Here is an 11,717-nt window from a genome sequence, read left to right on the forward strand (position 1 = left end):
GTCCGGGGAATAAGTATCTATTTGATGGTGTTTTAGAAATCCACATATACTTACACTAGCTGTTGATCGCGGGCTCGACCGCTACAAATAAAAAATGATCCCATGGGAACATCATCCTGGTTATAAACTATCTGTGTACCAAGTTTCGTCTCAATCCGTTTAGTGGTTTTTGCGTGAAAGGGGAACAAATATACATATGACATACATACTCGTACAAACTTTCGCGTTCATAATATTATTAGGATTTATTACTAGAACAAGATGTTTTTAGATTTGTCAGTACACTTATTTTTTAGGCTTGTTGAATGATTATAAAAGAGAAGAGACGTCGATATGGAGAAGTTGGATGGATCAAGCAACTTGAAGACTCTAGTTTGAAAAGTTCCTTGATCTCTGGTTTGACCAAATTATCTTGTGTTTCAATTCAGCGGTTTAATTCGATGCAATTTATAATATTTTTTTCCCGCAGCTATCAGTGATTGTCGACCTTATAACCGGTATAACAACCAACCCAGAAAAAAAGACAACAATTTCGGTAATATAGAACGAATTAATCTCCAGGCGAAATGGATTTCGTCTTTATTATTGATCCAGACTTGGTTTACTGCATCTTTCGGTGCAATGTTGAATAGTGCAGGAAGGCTTGCGCGGGACTTGTCCGGACGCGGAAGTGGGCTCATCTGCGATACTCGCTAATAAATGCCGCACTGCTTAAATACTGCCTTATTTTACTGTACTGACAAACTTTCCCATTTATTCTGAAACAAACTCGGCGATTGTTTCGTAAGTGAAATGGGTTGTAATCGGTTGCTCAAAATAATTAAACTTAGATGAAGTCGGTGCTGGTTTATGCCAAAAAACACTTAATTAGTTTAGATTAAAGCGGAAAAGGAGAATGTTTTTGTTAAGTGATCTAAAAGTGTCAAGAAAAAACCAAAGTGAAAAAAAATGTTTTACACACACGGCACATAATTTCGTTTTGCTTTTGGAAATACATTTAAGAACAAAAAATAACACTTTTGACTAATCCTCCTTCATAAAATACTTTAAGTTCTGCAAATATCGCAGCAGGCAATATTGCTGTATGCAGTGGTTCCCTTTTATTAAAATTAAACATCATCATAAAAACTGCTTGTATCATAAATTCTACATTAGAAATGATTAGTACATTACCATATTTTTCATGAAACTCAAAACTTTGCAAAATAACAGGCCAGTACAAGTGCTGAACAAATTCCCAACAGACAATAAAATAACATAAGTAAAACAGAGAACACAAATTCATGGTCGCGCGCTCCCAACTTGGACAAAGTTACAGGGGGTCTACCACGAGCTCTCAGAGTAAGACTAATTATCTACAGATGCGGAAGGGAGAGGCCGTTAAAAGCCGTCCAAAAATAATAATGTTCTTTAATGTTTTTAAGCGTTGTTATTTTGCTAACAATTTCTTAGTTTATTTCATATTAAGCCCTACTTTTTATAAGATAAAGAACAACTTCAGTACTAAGTGATTTATCCATGTGTAGCGAGGGGTTTCACAAACATGCATCCTCAAAATCAAAAAGGCTCAGGACAATCATCGCACAAACGTTCATCCTAAGCGGAGTATTCTCGCGTCACGTCACAGACATCAGCCCCTTCATTTTCGATAAAATTACTAGTACTTGTTCATTGCCGCATTGATAGTAGGCCTCCAGTTGGCCAAAGAACTATGTAACTAATTAATGTGGAATGCAAACTCTCAGTGAATTGTTGATTCATTTGCCGGGATGTACAGCATAATCACAAGACCACATGAACACTGTTGTAGATGTTTAGCTAGCATCTGTTTATATACTTGATCGTATTCTTTCTAAGTTAACAAGTACAAGTCGAAGAAAAATAATTAAAACTAGCATCAATCTGTTTCTATATTTAAAAAATAAATAAATAAAAGATCATTATACACCAGCAGATTTTTGTCCAAAGTTGGGGTCTCCGCTACTGAAGACAAGCGCCAAGCCCAAACAAAATAATTCCTAGTCAGAAGCCAAGAAAATACAGCCTTATTAAACGTGAACAAAAGACCATTATGATAAGTAATTCGAGAGCTATTTACTTCACAGATTACATGTTATTCAGCATCATTGTCCTTCACACAATGAAGTCGCGACCCATTTCCTAACTTCTGCAGTAATCGTTTTATTTGTGAACTTAACACTTGGTGAAGTGCTAACAAAGAACGTTGCCCTTTTCAGCCCTAAAAGAATACGCTCAACGGTTATTATCTGTGAAAAAAGTTTGAAAGAAACGAGGTGGGAATAGTACCTCTATATGTACGCTGGATATAGAGTTGGCGAAGGGAGCGACAATTCTGTAAAGATAAGTTCCGTCTTTTGAATAAAACTTAAGAAAAACGTCAAAAGCTGTATTTATGTTGAATATGAACTTGGACGCGAACATTAAAAAATAATTTCTGCTTAGTCAAGACAGGGGCTGAACAAAACTGTCCGTCACTAAAAAAAAGTCTAATACAATGGCACTTAATTAGCAAAAAATAACGAAACATCGTATATAAGGCACACTATCTACAACTTTCATTAGCCTGGAAACATTTAAAATAGAAGTAACAAGCAGAAACGTCCCAAAAACTCTTTCAACCGTAGTCAAAGGTCAAAATAAACGTCTTTGACGCAAACCTTTTTTTCTGTTGCAAGACTGTAGGTAAAGTCTCCAGAATACAATTTTAATCATAACCTAGGTTAAAACACAGACAACATAATTAGTGTGGGGATGAAAGGGCAAGGTGTCAAGCTGGTAAACTGAGTGAGAGCGGAGTAGTGTGAAAGAGAAGGGTAAATGGGAGTAATGGCGGAAGACGATAAGAGAGAAGACGCATGAACAACTAAAGAAACTGTTTTATAATTGATTTTACAAAAATAAAAGAAGCTAAAACACTATTAAGACGTTTGATTTCCCACAATCCACGCCCACAAAAGTGGAAAACTGGGGGCTCGTCCGGGATTAACAACAAAAACAAAATAATTAACAAAAAAATGGTAAAGGACGAATATCCTCTGCCTATTATTGAAGACCACATTGACCGACTGGCATCGGCTAAAGTTTTCTGTACCATTGATTTAAAAAATGCGTATTTTCATGTGCCAGTGCATGAGGATTCAGTAAAATATACAGCATTTGTTACCCCGAATGGGCAATATGAATTTTTGAAGGCCCCATTTGGTTTGTCTATATGTCCTAAAGTGTTTACACGATTCATAACGGCTATCTACCGAGAGCTTATAGCCAGAGATATTGTGATTGTGTTCATTGACGATTTGCTCTTTCCGGCCCAGGACGAGAAAGAGGCTGTGGACAGGTTAAAAGAAGTTTTAGATGTCGCCGCGCAGTATGGTTTGGAGATCAACTGGAAGAAGACACAACTAGTGGTGAGAAAAGTCGAATATTTAGGCCATATCATAGAGAATGGTGAAGTGAAACCCTCACGTGAGAAAACCGATGCGGTGAAAAGGTTCCCTGAACCAAGGAACATAAAGCAACTACAAAGTTTCATTGGTTTGACGTCATATTTTCGTAAGTTTATTCAAAATTATTCATTAATTACAAAGCCGCTCACTGATTTATTAAAAGGAAAAAATAATTTTGTGTTTAATCAAAGTCAGAAAGTTACATTTGAAACATTGAAAGAGAAATTGTCAACTAACCCGGTATTAAAGATTTATGATCCTAAACTGTACACTGAACTTCACACAGATGCTTCAAAAGTTGCATATGCGGCAATTCTTATGCAGAAAGGTGATGACGGCAGTTTACATCCAGTTTATTTTATGAGTAGGAAGACTTCGGATGCAGAAAGTCGATGGTCTAGTTATGAGCTAGAAGCTCTGGCCGTGGTAGAAGGAATTAAGAAATTCAGAAAGTATTTACTTGGAATAAGATTTAAAGTTGTTACAGATTGCCAAGCTTTTCAGCTGACCTTAGACAAGAAAGACATGACTACCTCAACTAAGGTTGCCCGGTGGATTATGATGCTTCAAGAATATAATTTTACTATTGAACACCGGACTGGAAGTCAGATGCGACATGCAGACGCTCTGAGCAGGTACCCCTATGTTGCTTTAATCTCTTCAGAGTTACACCAGAAGCTAAGAGATAATCAAGCTAAGGATGCTACATTAAAAGCAATAATAGAAGTTTTGAAAGACAAGCCATATGATGATTATGGGCTCGATAATGGTATATTGTACAAAGGTCCTGAGAATCGATTAGTGGTACCAAAGAATATGGAAGTAGAGTTGATACGTCGCGCTCATGACAATGGACATTTTGGTAAGAAGAAAACTATTGAATTATTAATTAAAGATTATTACATTAGTAATTTGGAAAGAAAAGTTGAGGATTACATACAAGCGTGCATACCTTGTTTGTTAGCAAGTCGTAAGGCTGGAAAACAAGAAGGTTTACTATGTCCTATAGAAAAGGGTGAAATCCCATTAGATACTCTGCACTTAGATCATATTGGGCCTATGACTGAGACAAGCAAGCAATATAATCATATTTTGACTGTTGTTGATGCCTTTACTAAATTCACATGGATATTTCCTACAAAAAGCACAACCAGCAGAGAGGTACTTAATTGCCAAATTACAGATTCATCAACAAGTGTTTGGCAACCCTAAAAGAATCATAACCGACAGAGGTACGGCGTTTACAAGCGGAGAGTTTAGAACTTATTGTGCAGATGAGAAGATTGAGCATGTCACCATAACTACTGGGATTCCCAGGGGAAATGGTCAGGTGGAGAGAATCCATAGAGTGATTATTTCAGTACTGACAAAGATGTGTATAGAGCAGCCTGGAAATTGGTACAAGCATGTAAGCCGTCTACAACAAGCACTGAATAGCACTTATCAGAGAAGTGTTAATGCTGCACCATTTGAGTTACTCCTCGGCACCAAAATGAGACTGAAATCTGATCCTGAGATTTTGAGTTTGATACAGCAAGAGAACCGGGATATGTACAACGAGAACAGGGAAGAACTTCGGAAAAAGGCGAAAGAGCAAATATTGAAAGTTCAAGAAGAAAATAGACAAAATTTCAATAAAAGTCGAAAGAAAAGTCGAGTCTATGAAGTCGGAGATATTGTGGCTATTCGACGGACGCAATTTGGAGCTGGCATGAAGCTGAGGCCTAAGTATTTGGGTCCTTATCGTGTCACAAAAGTGAAGAGAGATAGATATGACGTGAGCAAAGTGAACTCTTCAACAGAAGGACCAAATCGAACGTCTACCGCTCCTGATTCTATGAAGCCTTGGCCTGGCGTGGGCGTTGATGATGCATCAGTCGGTTCATCAGTAGATTAATTAGTAATATGCAACGATTAGATTGTATTTATGTTTTGTTCACCAGGATTATCTATTTCGTTTAAGTTTTGTAATTATTAAAGAGTTGGATTTATGTTCTTTTTGCTAAGTGATTGTCTGGGAGCAGACAATTTTCAGGACGGCCGAGTGTGGGGATGAAAGGGCAAGGTGTCAAGCTGGTAAACTGAGTGAGAGCGGAGTAGTGTGAAAGAGAAGGGTAAATGGGAGTAATGGCGGAAGACGATAAGAGAGAAGACGCATGAACAACTAAAGAAACTGTTTTATAATTGATTTTACAAAAATAAAAGAAGCTAAAACACTATTAAGACGTTTGATTTCCCACATTAGGCATCAATATTTTACGTCAAGTATAACTTTTTATTACAAATGTTAATTGTATATTTAAAGTGCTACAAATTCACGGTCGCACTGTCTGCTCTCCATGTGGGCACTTACATTTGATAAGAATATTCAATATAAATAATTATCAGATTTTTAAAATAAACCTTAATACCTACTCGCGTTGTTGTTTGATAAGTGAGTGAAATAATTAGTCTCTGAATAATGTTCAGCTAAAGAAAGTTAGTATACGCCTGCACAAACACAATAGCAACAAGTTTCACTGCGGAGCTCCGTCAGCAATTGCTAGCAGGCGTCCGTCTCGTGCCATTGCATAACTTAATGCACCCATAAACTCCCTTGACTTCACTTGATTTCACGGCCATTTGTTTTTATAACTTTCACAATAATTATATATGACTTCCTTTGACATGACCGTTATAAAATCGTAGTCGCCGTCTTAATCGCGTTCTAAACAAAATGTTCGAACATTTGTGATAAAATAAAATGAAATTTAACTTCGTAAACAGTAATAATAAATCAAATCAAAGTATTTACGTAACATGAGTACAATGTTTTATAAAGTGCTAATTTTTTGTATTATTAATGTTTTTGATACACTTGGCGAAGAGAAAGACCCTATCGGGTCCAGTAAAGAGTTGGACTATACTGTTTTGGCGGGAGAAGCCGAGATGCATAAAAGTGACATATTACACTTCCTGAACCAATCGCATATCAGGGAACAGTACAAGACGTTGTATAACCGATTATTGTCCAAGTTAATGGGTGAGTGGAAATTAATTTAAACGTAGATAACGAAATAACTATTACAAAGCAACGACACGGTTTGTTAAAGAAATGAGAAAATAAATTAACAGTTACATTATATTCAAGGATAATTTTGATTTTTGATAAGAATATAACTTTTATGAGAATGTAAAACGGTAAAAAATTAAAACGGATAGCAAAAAAATCATCTGCTGCTTTATTGTAGAGCTGAATATTGCCACAAAAACACATTTTCAATCTTCATTAACTGAGCGTTTTGCTGCTTTCTTAACATCTCTTAGTTTTGTAAGATAATTTAATACCATTGAGAAGAACAAAAAATAACTTTAGTACCTACTATGATATAACGGCATCCCATCTTACAGACAAGATGAGACTTATTTTCCACGGAAACCCATCGCATTCCTTATACACACACACACACACACAGTTATCTTTTAACAATACACCACTACGTTTAAAAGTAAGATAGTTGCAATATGAAAAAAACATACATGTTTGCGAAACCCAAAGGATTAAATTCAAAAAGAAAATGCGAGACGGCGCACTCAAGTCGTAGAGCGTAGATATCGAATCAGAACAGTCAAACTCGACACTCCTCTTTTTACATTTCTCAATACTTACTACCTCATCACAACACATGTGCCGTTTGGTAAGCCACCAAACACTTGTTATCTCCCAAAATACTTCAAAAACGCTTTAAAAGTCTCTGCGATTATGACGCATATTTTGATATCAAAGTTTTGTGTAAAACTTACATCCTAATCTATTTTCAGGAGATACACAAGGCACGCCAACCCGAAGAGCTATGTCAAGTATGTATTTATTTTATAAACATTTATTAGATTCTTTTACTATAATTCACATTATATTTTATGTATACCTGTATTATTAATACATCTTACACAACAGTAGCTCTCCGTTTTTATTGGCTTCAATCCGTCTGATTAAACTAAATAAACATACTCAATGACCTCCATCACCATTAAGATGATAAATGTATAACAAAAAGACTTCTCATTAAATTTGAACTTCCTTTGAACTAATACTTTAAGGCAGGTATAACAGAAGGCATACCCTTTAAATTATTACTTCAAGGCAGATACAACAGATAGAAAAATAAAAACGTGTCAAAATAATTTAAAAGGGGAAAATTTACGATGATGGTCTATCTACATGTAGGAGAATTAAAAGCCGTCTTATCCTCTCAGACAAAGCTTGTGCTCTCTTAAGATGAATGTCTCCACACTTCAAGACTGTTCCTTGTTTTGTTACGATAGTAAGTTCGACTCGGCGCATCGTGTCGGGGCGCAACACGTCCATCGCGGCCGTGCCCTGGCAGGTCTCGCTGCGGGAGAAGACCTACCCCATCTGCGGAGGATCCGTTGTCACCGATGTTTGGCTGCTCACCGCTGCGCATTGTCTACTCAGGTAAATAGAAACACACATACGCCGTTTGATAAATATATAATGTTTTTCATTTACATTAGAATGTAGATTATTCACATACTACAGCTTTCTTCGTACCTATTCATAACGATAAATTTGTTTGACTTTTATATAGTAGAAAATCGGAAAATATTTTTTACAGTAAAATGGCGCACTTACTCCACGAACAAAGAATCATTTAGCGTACCCCACTAAACCTTCACAAGGGAATAAGAACAAAAACCAATAAACAGTCAACAAAATCTCCCACGGAGCTAGAGCCCGCGAACTACTCCAAATAAATTCAGCGGTAGCGCGCGCACTTTTTATGGTCCGCCCCTAGCGAATTGCGTTCCTTTCGCCAATTTCAATTTATGCCCTAGCGAGACTGAGTTTTTCCGATGCAAAATACCAATCGCCAGAGGCCATGGAACAAAGCAGCCACAGTTTGTTACGTAGGCAGGTCTCCTGGGACTTTACGATTGCTCCGGAGAAATTTATTGTCACCCACTTGGAAAGCGATACGTTGCCGGCAAAATGTTGGGACATGTGCCGACTACTGCCGAGCGCCAATATCCTTCGTATTAGGATGGAGATGTTCCTCCGCGGTGCGAGCATGTCGCCAGCATGAACGTAATTGGTTTCTTCTTACCGTTGTTCAATTTGATATCTTCATGTCGTCGTTAACAATCATTGACTTCGTGAGATGTCACGAAGTCAATGATTGTTAACGACTGTCGAATCGTTATCGTGCCTTTCATTTTTATTGCTTCTCGTTGATACAATTTGTATAAAACTTTCCTGAATTAGTATTTTATGTCCGTTACAACAAAATAAAATTGTAACTATTTAAGAATCCGTGATTCGGGTTATTCACAAAAATAGTTACCAATAAATAACACAGAATGTTACATGTCCTTCAATACGTGGAATTGAATTACATTTTTTTGATAAAAAGTCTTGAAACATGTTATTCTCAAACGGAAAACTTTCTACATGATGTTATTATATAGAGTAAAAATCCAAAGCTAGATAGAACAAAACATAAAGCCAATGTTTTCTCGTTTCACAATAACTCCGTTGAACCTAATTACAAATTAAGCCAGCACGTGATCAGTTTCAATTACGTTTTTATTGAAGGCCGCCTTTTACGAGTAACAGATGTTTTTGCAGCATGTTCTCATTGCAGTGTTGCGACAAACACATTGTCCGCCGATGACCTTTGGATTACGATTATTTGATAAGATAACTATGTCTACGGTATTAAATAATTTTATATAGTTAACAGTTATTTTACGACAGGGGTGGGCGAATCTGGATGACGTCCAATGTAATTTGACCTTCAAAAAATGCTGCTTGGTAACCTCATTTAAAGATTTTTGATTTGATTTGACCGTAAAACGTTTCATGTGATTGGCAAAAGCATGGTATTCGGATAAGATTTTGTTTTGACAATTCCAAAAAACAGTTACTTTGGATATTTCTCCGTTACTAAGGTACAAAATTGTTTTTTTTTGCGTCATACCATTTTAAAATCACGATCTAATTAAACTAATGATAACCACGTTTCCCTTTTACAATCCCTTCTCCTTATAATTTCTCAAGACTGTAATCTTATACACACTAAAATTTCATCGTAGAGCAAGAGCGAGCGAGCTGAGCGTCCGCCTCGGGTCGTCATGGAAGACCCACGGCGGCGAGATGTATGACGTCAAAGAGTGCTACGTGCACCCGCGCTACGTCAGCAAGACGAAGACTAATGATGTCGGCCTGGTGCGCCTGTACTCGCCGCTGCGGTTCTCGTCGCGAGTCCTGCCGATACGGCTGGTGGCGAGGGAGGCGAGGCTCCCGGCCAACGAGCCGGCTATCGTCAGCGGGTGGGGGAAACTTAAGGTAAGGGTAAATGCTATAGTTCACTTAAAACGCATGTATAACACTTTATAGTAATATTATGAAGCAGAATTAAGGTTTTTTAATTTTTATTGTTTTTTTTACCAAATTCTGTGTTCATAAAGAAATTACTTCTTGCATGTACAATAGGATTACTTAAAGATTTTATATTCCAAGAAAGTCTTACATAAAATATAGGTAACTATATTTCTTAGGGTTTACAGTTTACTCATTTCATTTATAATAACAAGACTACTCACTCTGTTTAAATTCCACATATTTTGAAAAACCTTTCTATTGTAGGAAGGTGGTCCAAGTGCGACTTACCTGCAGTCTTCCACCATCAAGACGATTGCTATGAAGCTGTGTCGCCGCTCCGGACTGGACCGCAAGGCCATCGACCCCTCCTCCATGTTCTGCGCGGGATCCTTCAGCCAATCATCGCCTGATGCTTGCCAGGTATAAGAAATCACACACAAGTCACTTTTTAGTTAATGTTTACTAAAGACAAATATATTCTGCAAATTCTGATATTCTGTAGTATTTTGACGATATAGCAAACTATCTTTCGGCATATCAATACTGTTACGTCACATTAACTTTTTTAAGATGACAGTAAACTGATTTTCAAAAAAAGGTTCCTACCAACGAGTGTTTGTTAGCGCCACTCTGTATTTTTGTGGAATGGGCTCAATGTAAAAGATAGTCCGTATTGGGAGTTACCTATTCGTTCATGTCGTAATCAGAAATTATAAAATTTTTACAAAAAAAGCATTCTAACATTTAAAGATCTCAGTGAAGCAAACGTTCGTGTTATTTTTTAAAGGCGTCAGGAGAACAAGTTTCCCCGTAGTCTATAAATACTTCAGAACTTGTCATTTTTTAGAATCTTTCACAAATACAAAGTCTTTGAGTTATATTACAGCAATTATGATAGAACGATAACAAACTACACAGCAAAGAGCGGCAACTCTCTTCCACAACTGCAATTATATTTCTTTAAAATGTACTTGGTACTTGCTGATGGGCTCCAAATCGACCTATTGCGCATAGAGTGACTTTGGTAACATATCAGTAAAACCATTTCAACTACCTTCAGAAGCGAAGAAGTTTCCTGGGACATTCACAGGTATCTGTGATGAAGCTCGGGGTACCGAGGATCCCCTCTTTAAAATGTAGCTAATTGACTGGCGAGAAATGGCCAAGGATCGGGTAAAGTGGCGCTCTCTCGTATAGGAGACCAAGGCAACGGAGTAAGTAGGTTAGATTAGATAATTCAAGCAAGGTTTTTTTTCTGTAGGGTGACAGCGGGGGCCCAATAGTGTACGAGGGGGTCCTGATCGGCGTGGTGTCGTGGGGGCTGGGCTGCGCGCGGGGCAACTTCCCCGGGGTGTACACGCGGCTCTCGTACCCGCTCATCTACGACTGGGTGCACAGTCACATCACCAAGAAGATCGAAAACAATACCGTCTTGTAGTTGAAAATAAATGGACTTTGGAAAACATTGTGATTTTTACTTTTAAAGTATTATGTTTGCCGATTTTGCACCTCGTCAAATTTAATGAACACCAATTGTGATGAGATTTTTTTTTTAAGCTTAAGGATATTTATGTCAACACCTACATTAAATACGCGTTATAGGCGTTGTGACACATGGAGTTTGACAATAATAAAGGGACTAATGTCATATGTAATTGTTGTAGGAAGAAAATTCTCATTCCGCAACTTAACGAATTAATTATAATAAAACAATGATTATGTACGACAATGGTTTATTTAAAACTATTCGACATTTGTGTTTTTCTATTATTTACATAATATATTATATGTATACATAGAATCATATAATAGATAGTATATCTCAGATTCATTAACATAAATATAGATAAAAAAGTCATTTTTGCCGT

The 11,717-nt window shown here is 37.1% G+C and overlaps 1 protein-coding gene across 1 annotated transcript; it reads left to right on the forward strand.

Moving 5' to 3' along the window:
• Positions 1-6,265: 6,265 nt before the first annotated feature.
• On the forward strand, positions 6,266-11,467 carry LOC113506547 (trypsin beta-like). Its single transcript, XM_026889390.1, has 6 exons — positions 6,266-6,489; positions 7,269-7,307; positions 7,773-7,923; positions 9,561-9,813; positions 10,114-10,269; positions 11,111-11,467. The coding sequence occupies exons 1-6, from the start codon at positions 6,267-6,269 to the stop codon at positions 11,285-11,287; spliced, it is 999 nt and encodes a 332-aa protein (XP_026745191.1). The 5' UTR covers position 6,266; the 3' UTR covers positions 11,288-11,467.
• The last annotated feature ends 250 nt before the right edge of the window (positions 11,468-11,717 follow it).

Source organism: Trichoplusia ni, chromosome 2, assembly GCF_003590095.1.
Source record: "Trichoplusia ni isolate ovarian cell line Hi5 chromosome 2, tn1, whole genome shotgun sequence".
NCBI lineage: Eukaryota > Metazoa > Arthropoda > Insecta > Lepidoptera > Noctuidae > Trichoplusia > Trichoplusia ni.

Coding starts and splice junctions, on each gene's coding strand:
- LOC113506547 (XM_026889390.1), top strand. CDS start 6,267: ATGAGTACAATGTTTTATAAAGTGCTAATTTTTTGTATTATTAATGTT. Junction 7,924..9,560: donor GCTGCGCATTGTCTACTCAG/GTAAATAGAAAC, acceptor ATTTCATCGTAG/AGCAAGAGCGAGCGAGCTGA. Junction 9,814..10,113: donor GCGGGTGGGGGAAACTTAAG/GTAAGGGTAAAT, acceptor TTTCTATTGTAG/GAAGGTGGTCCAAGTGCGAC.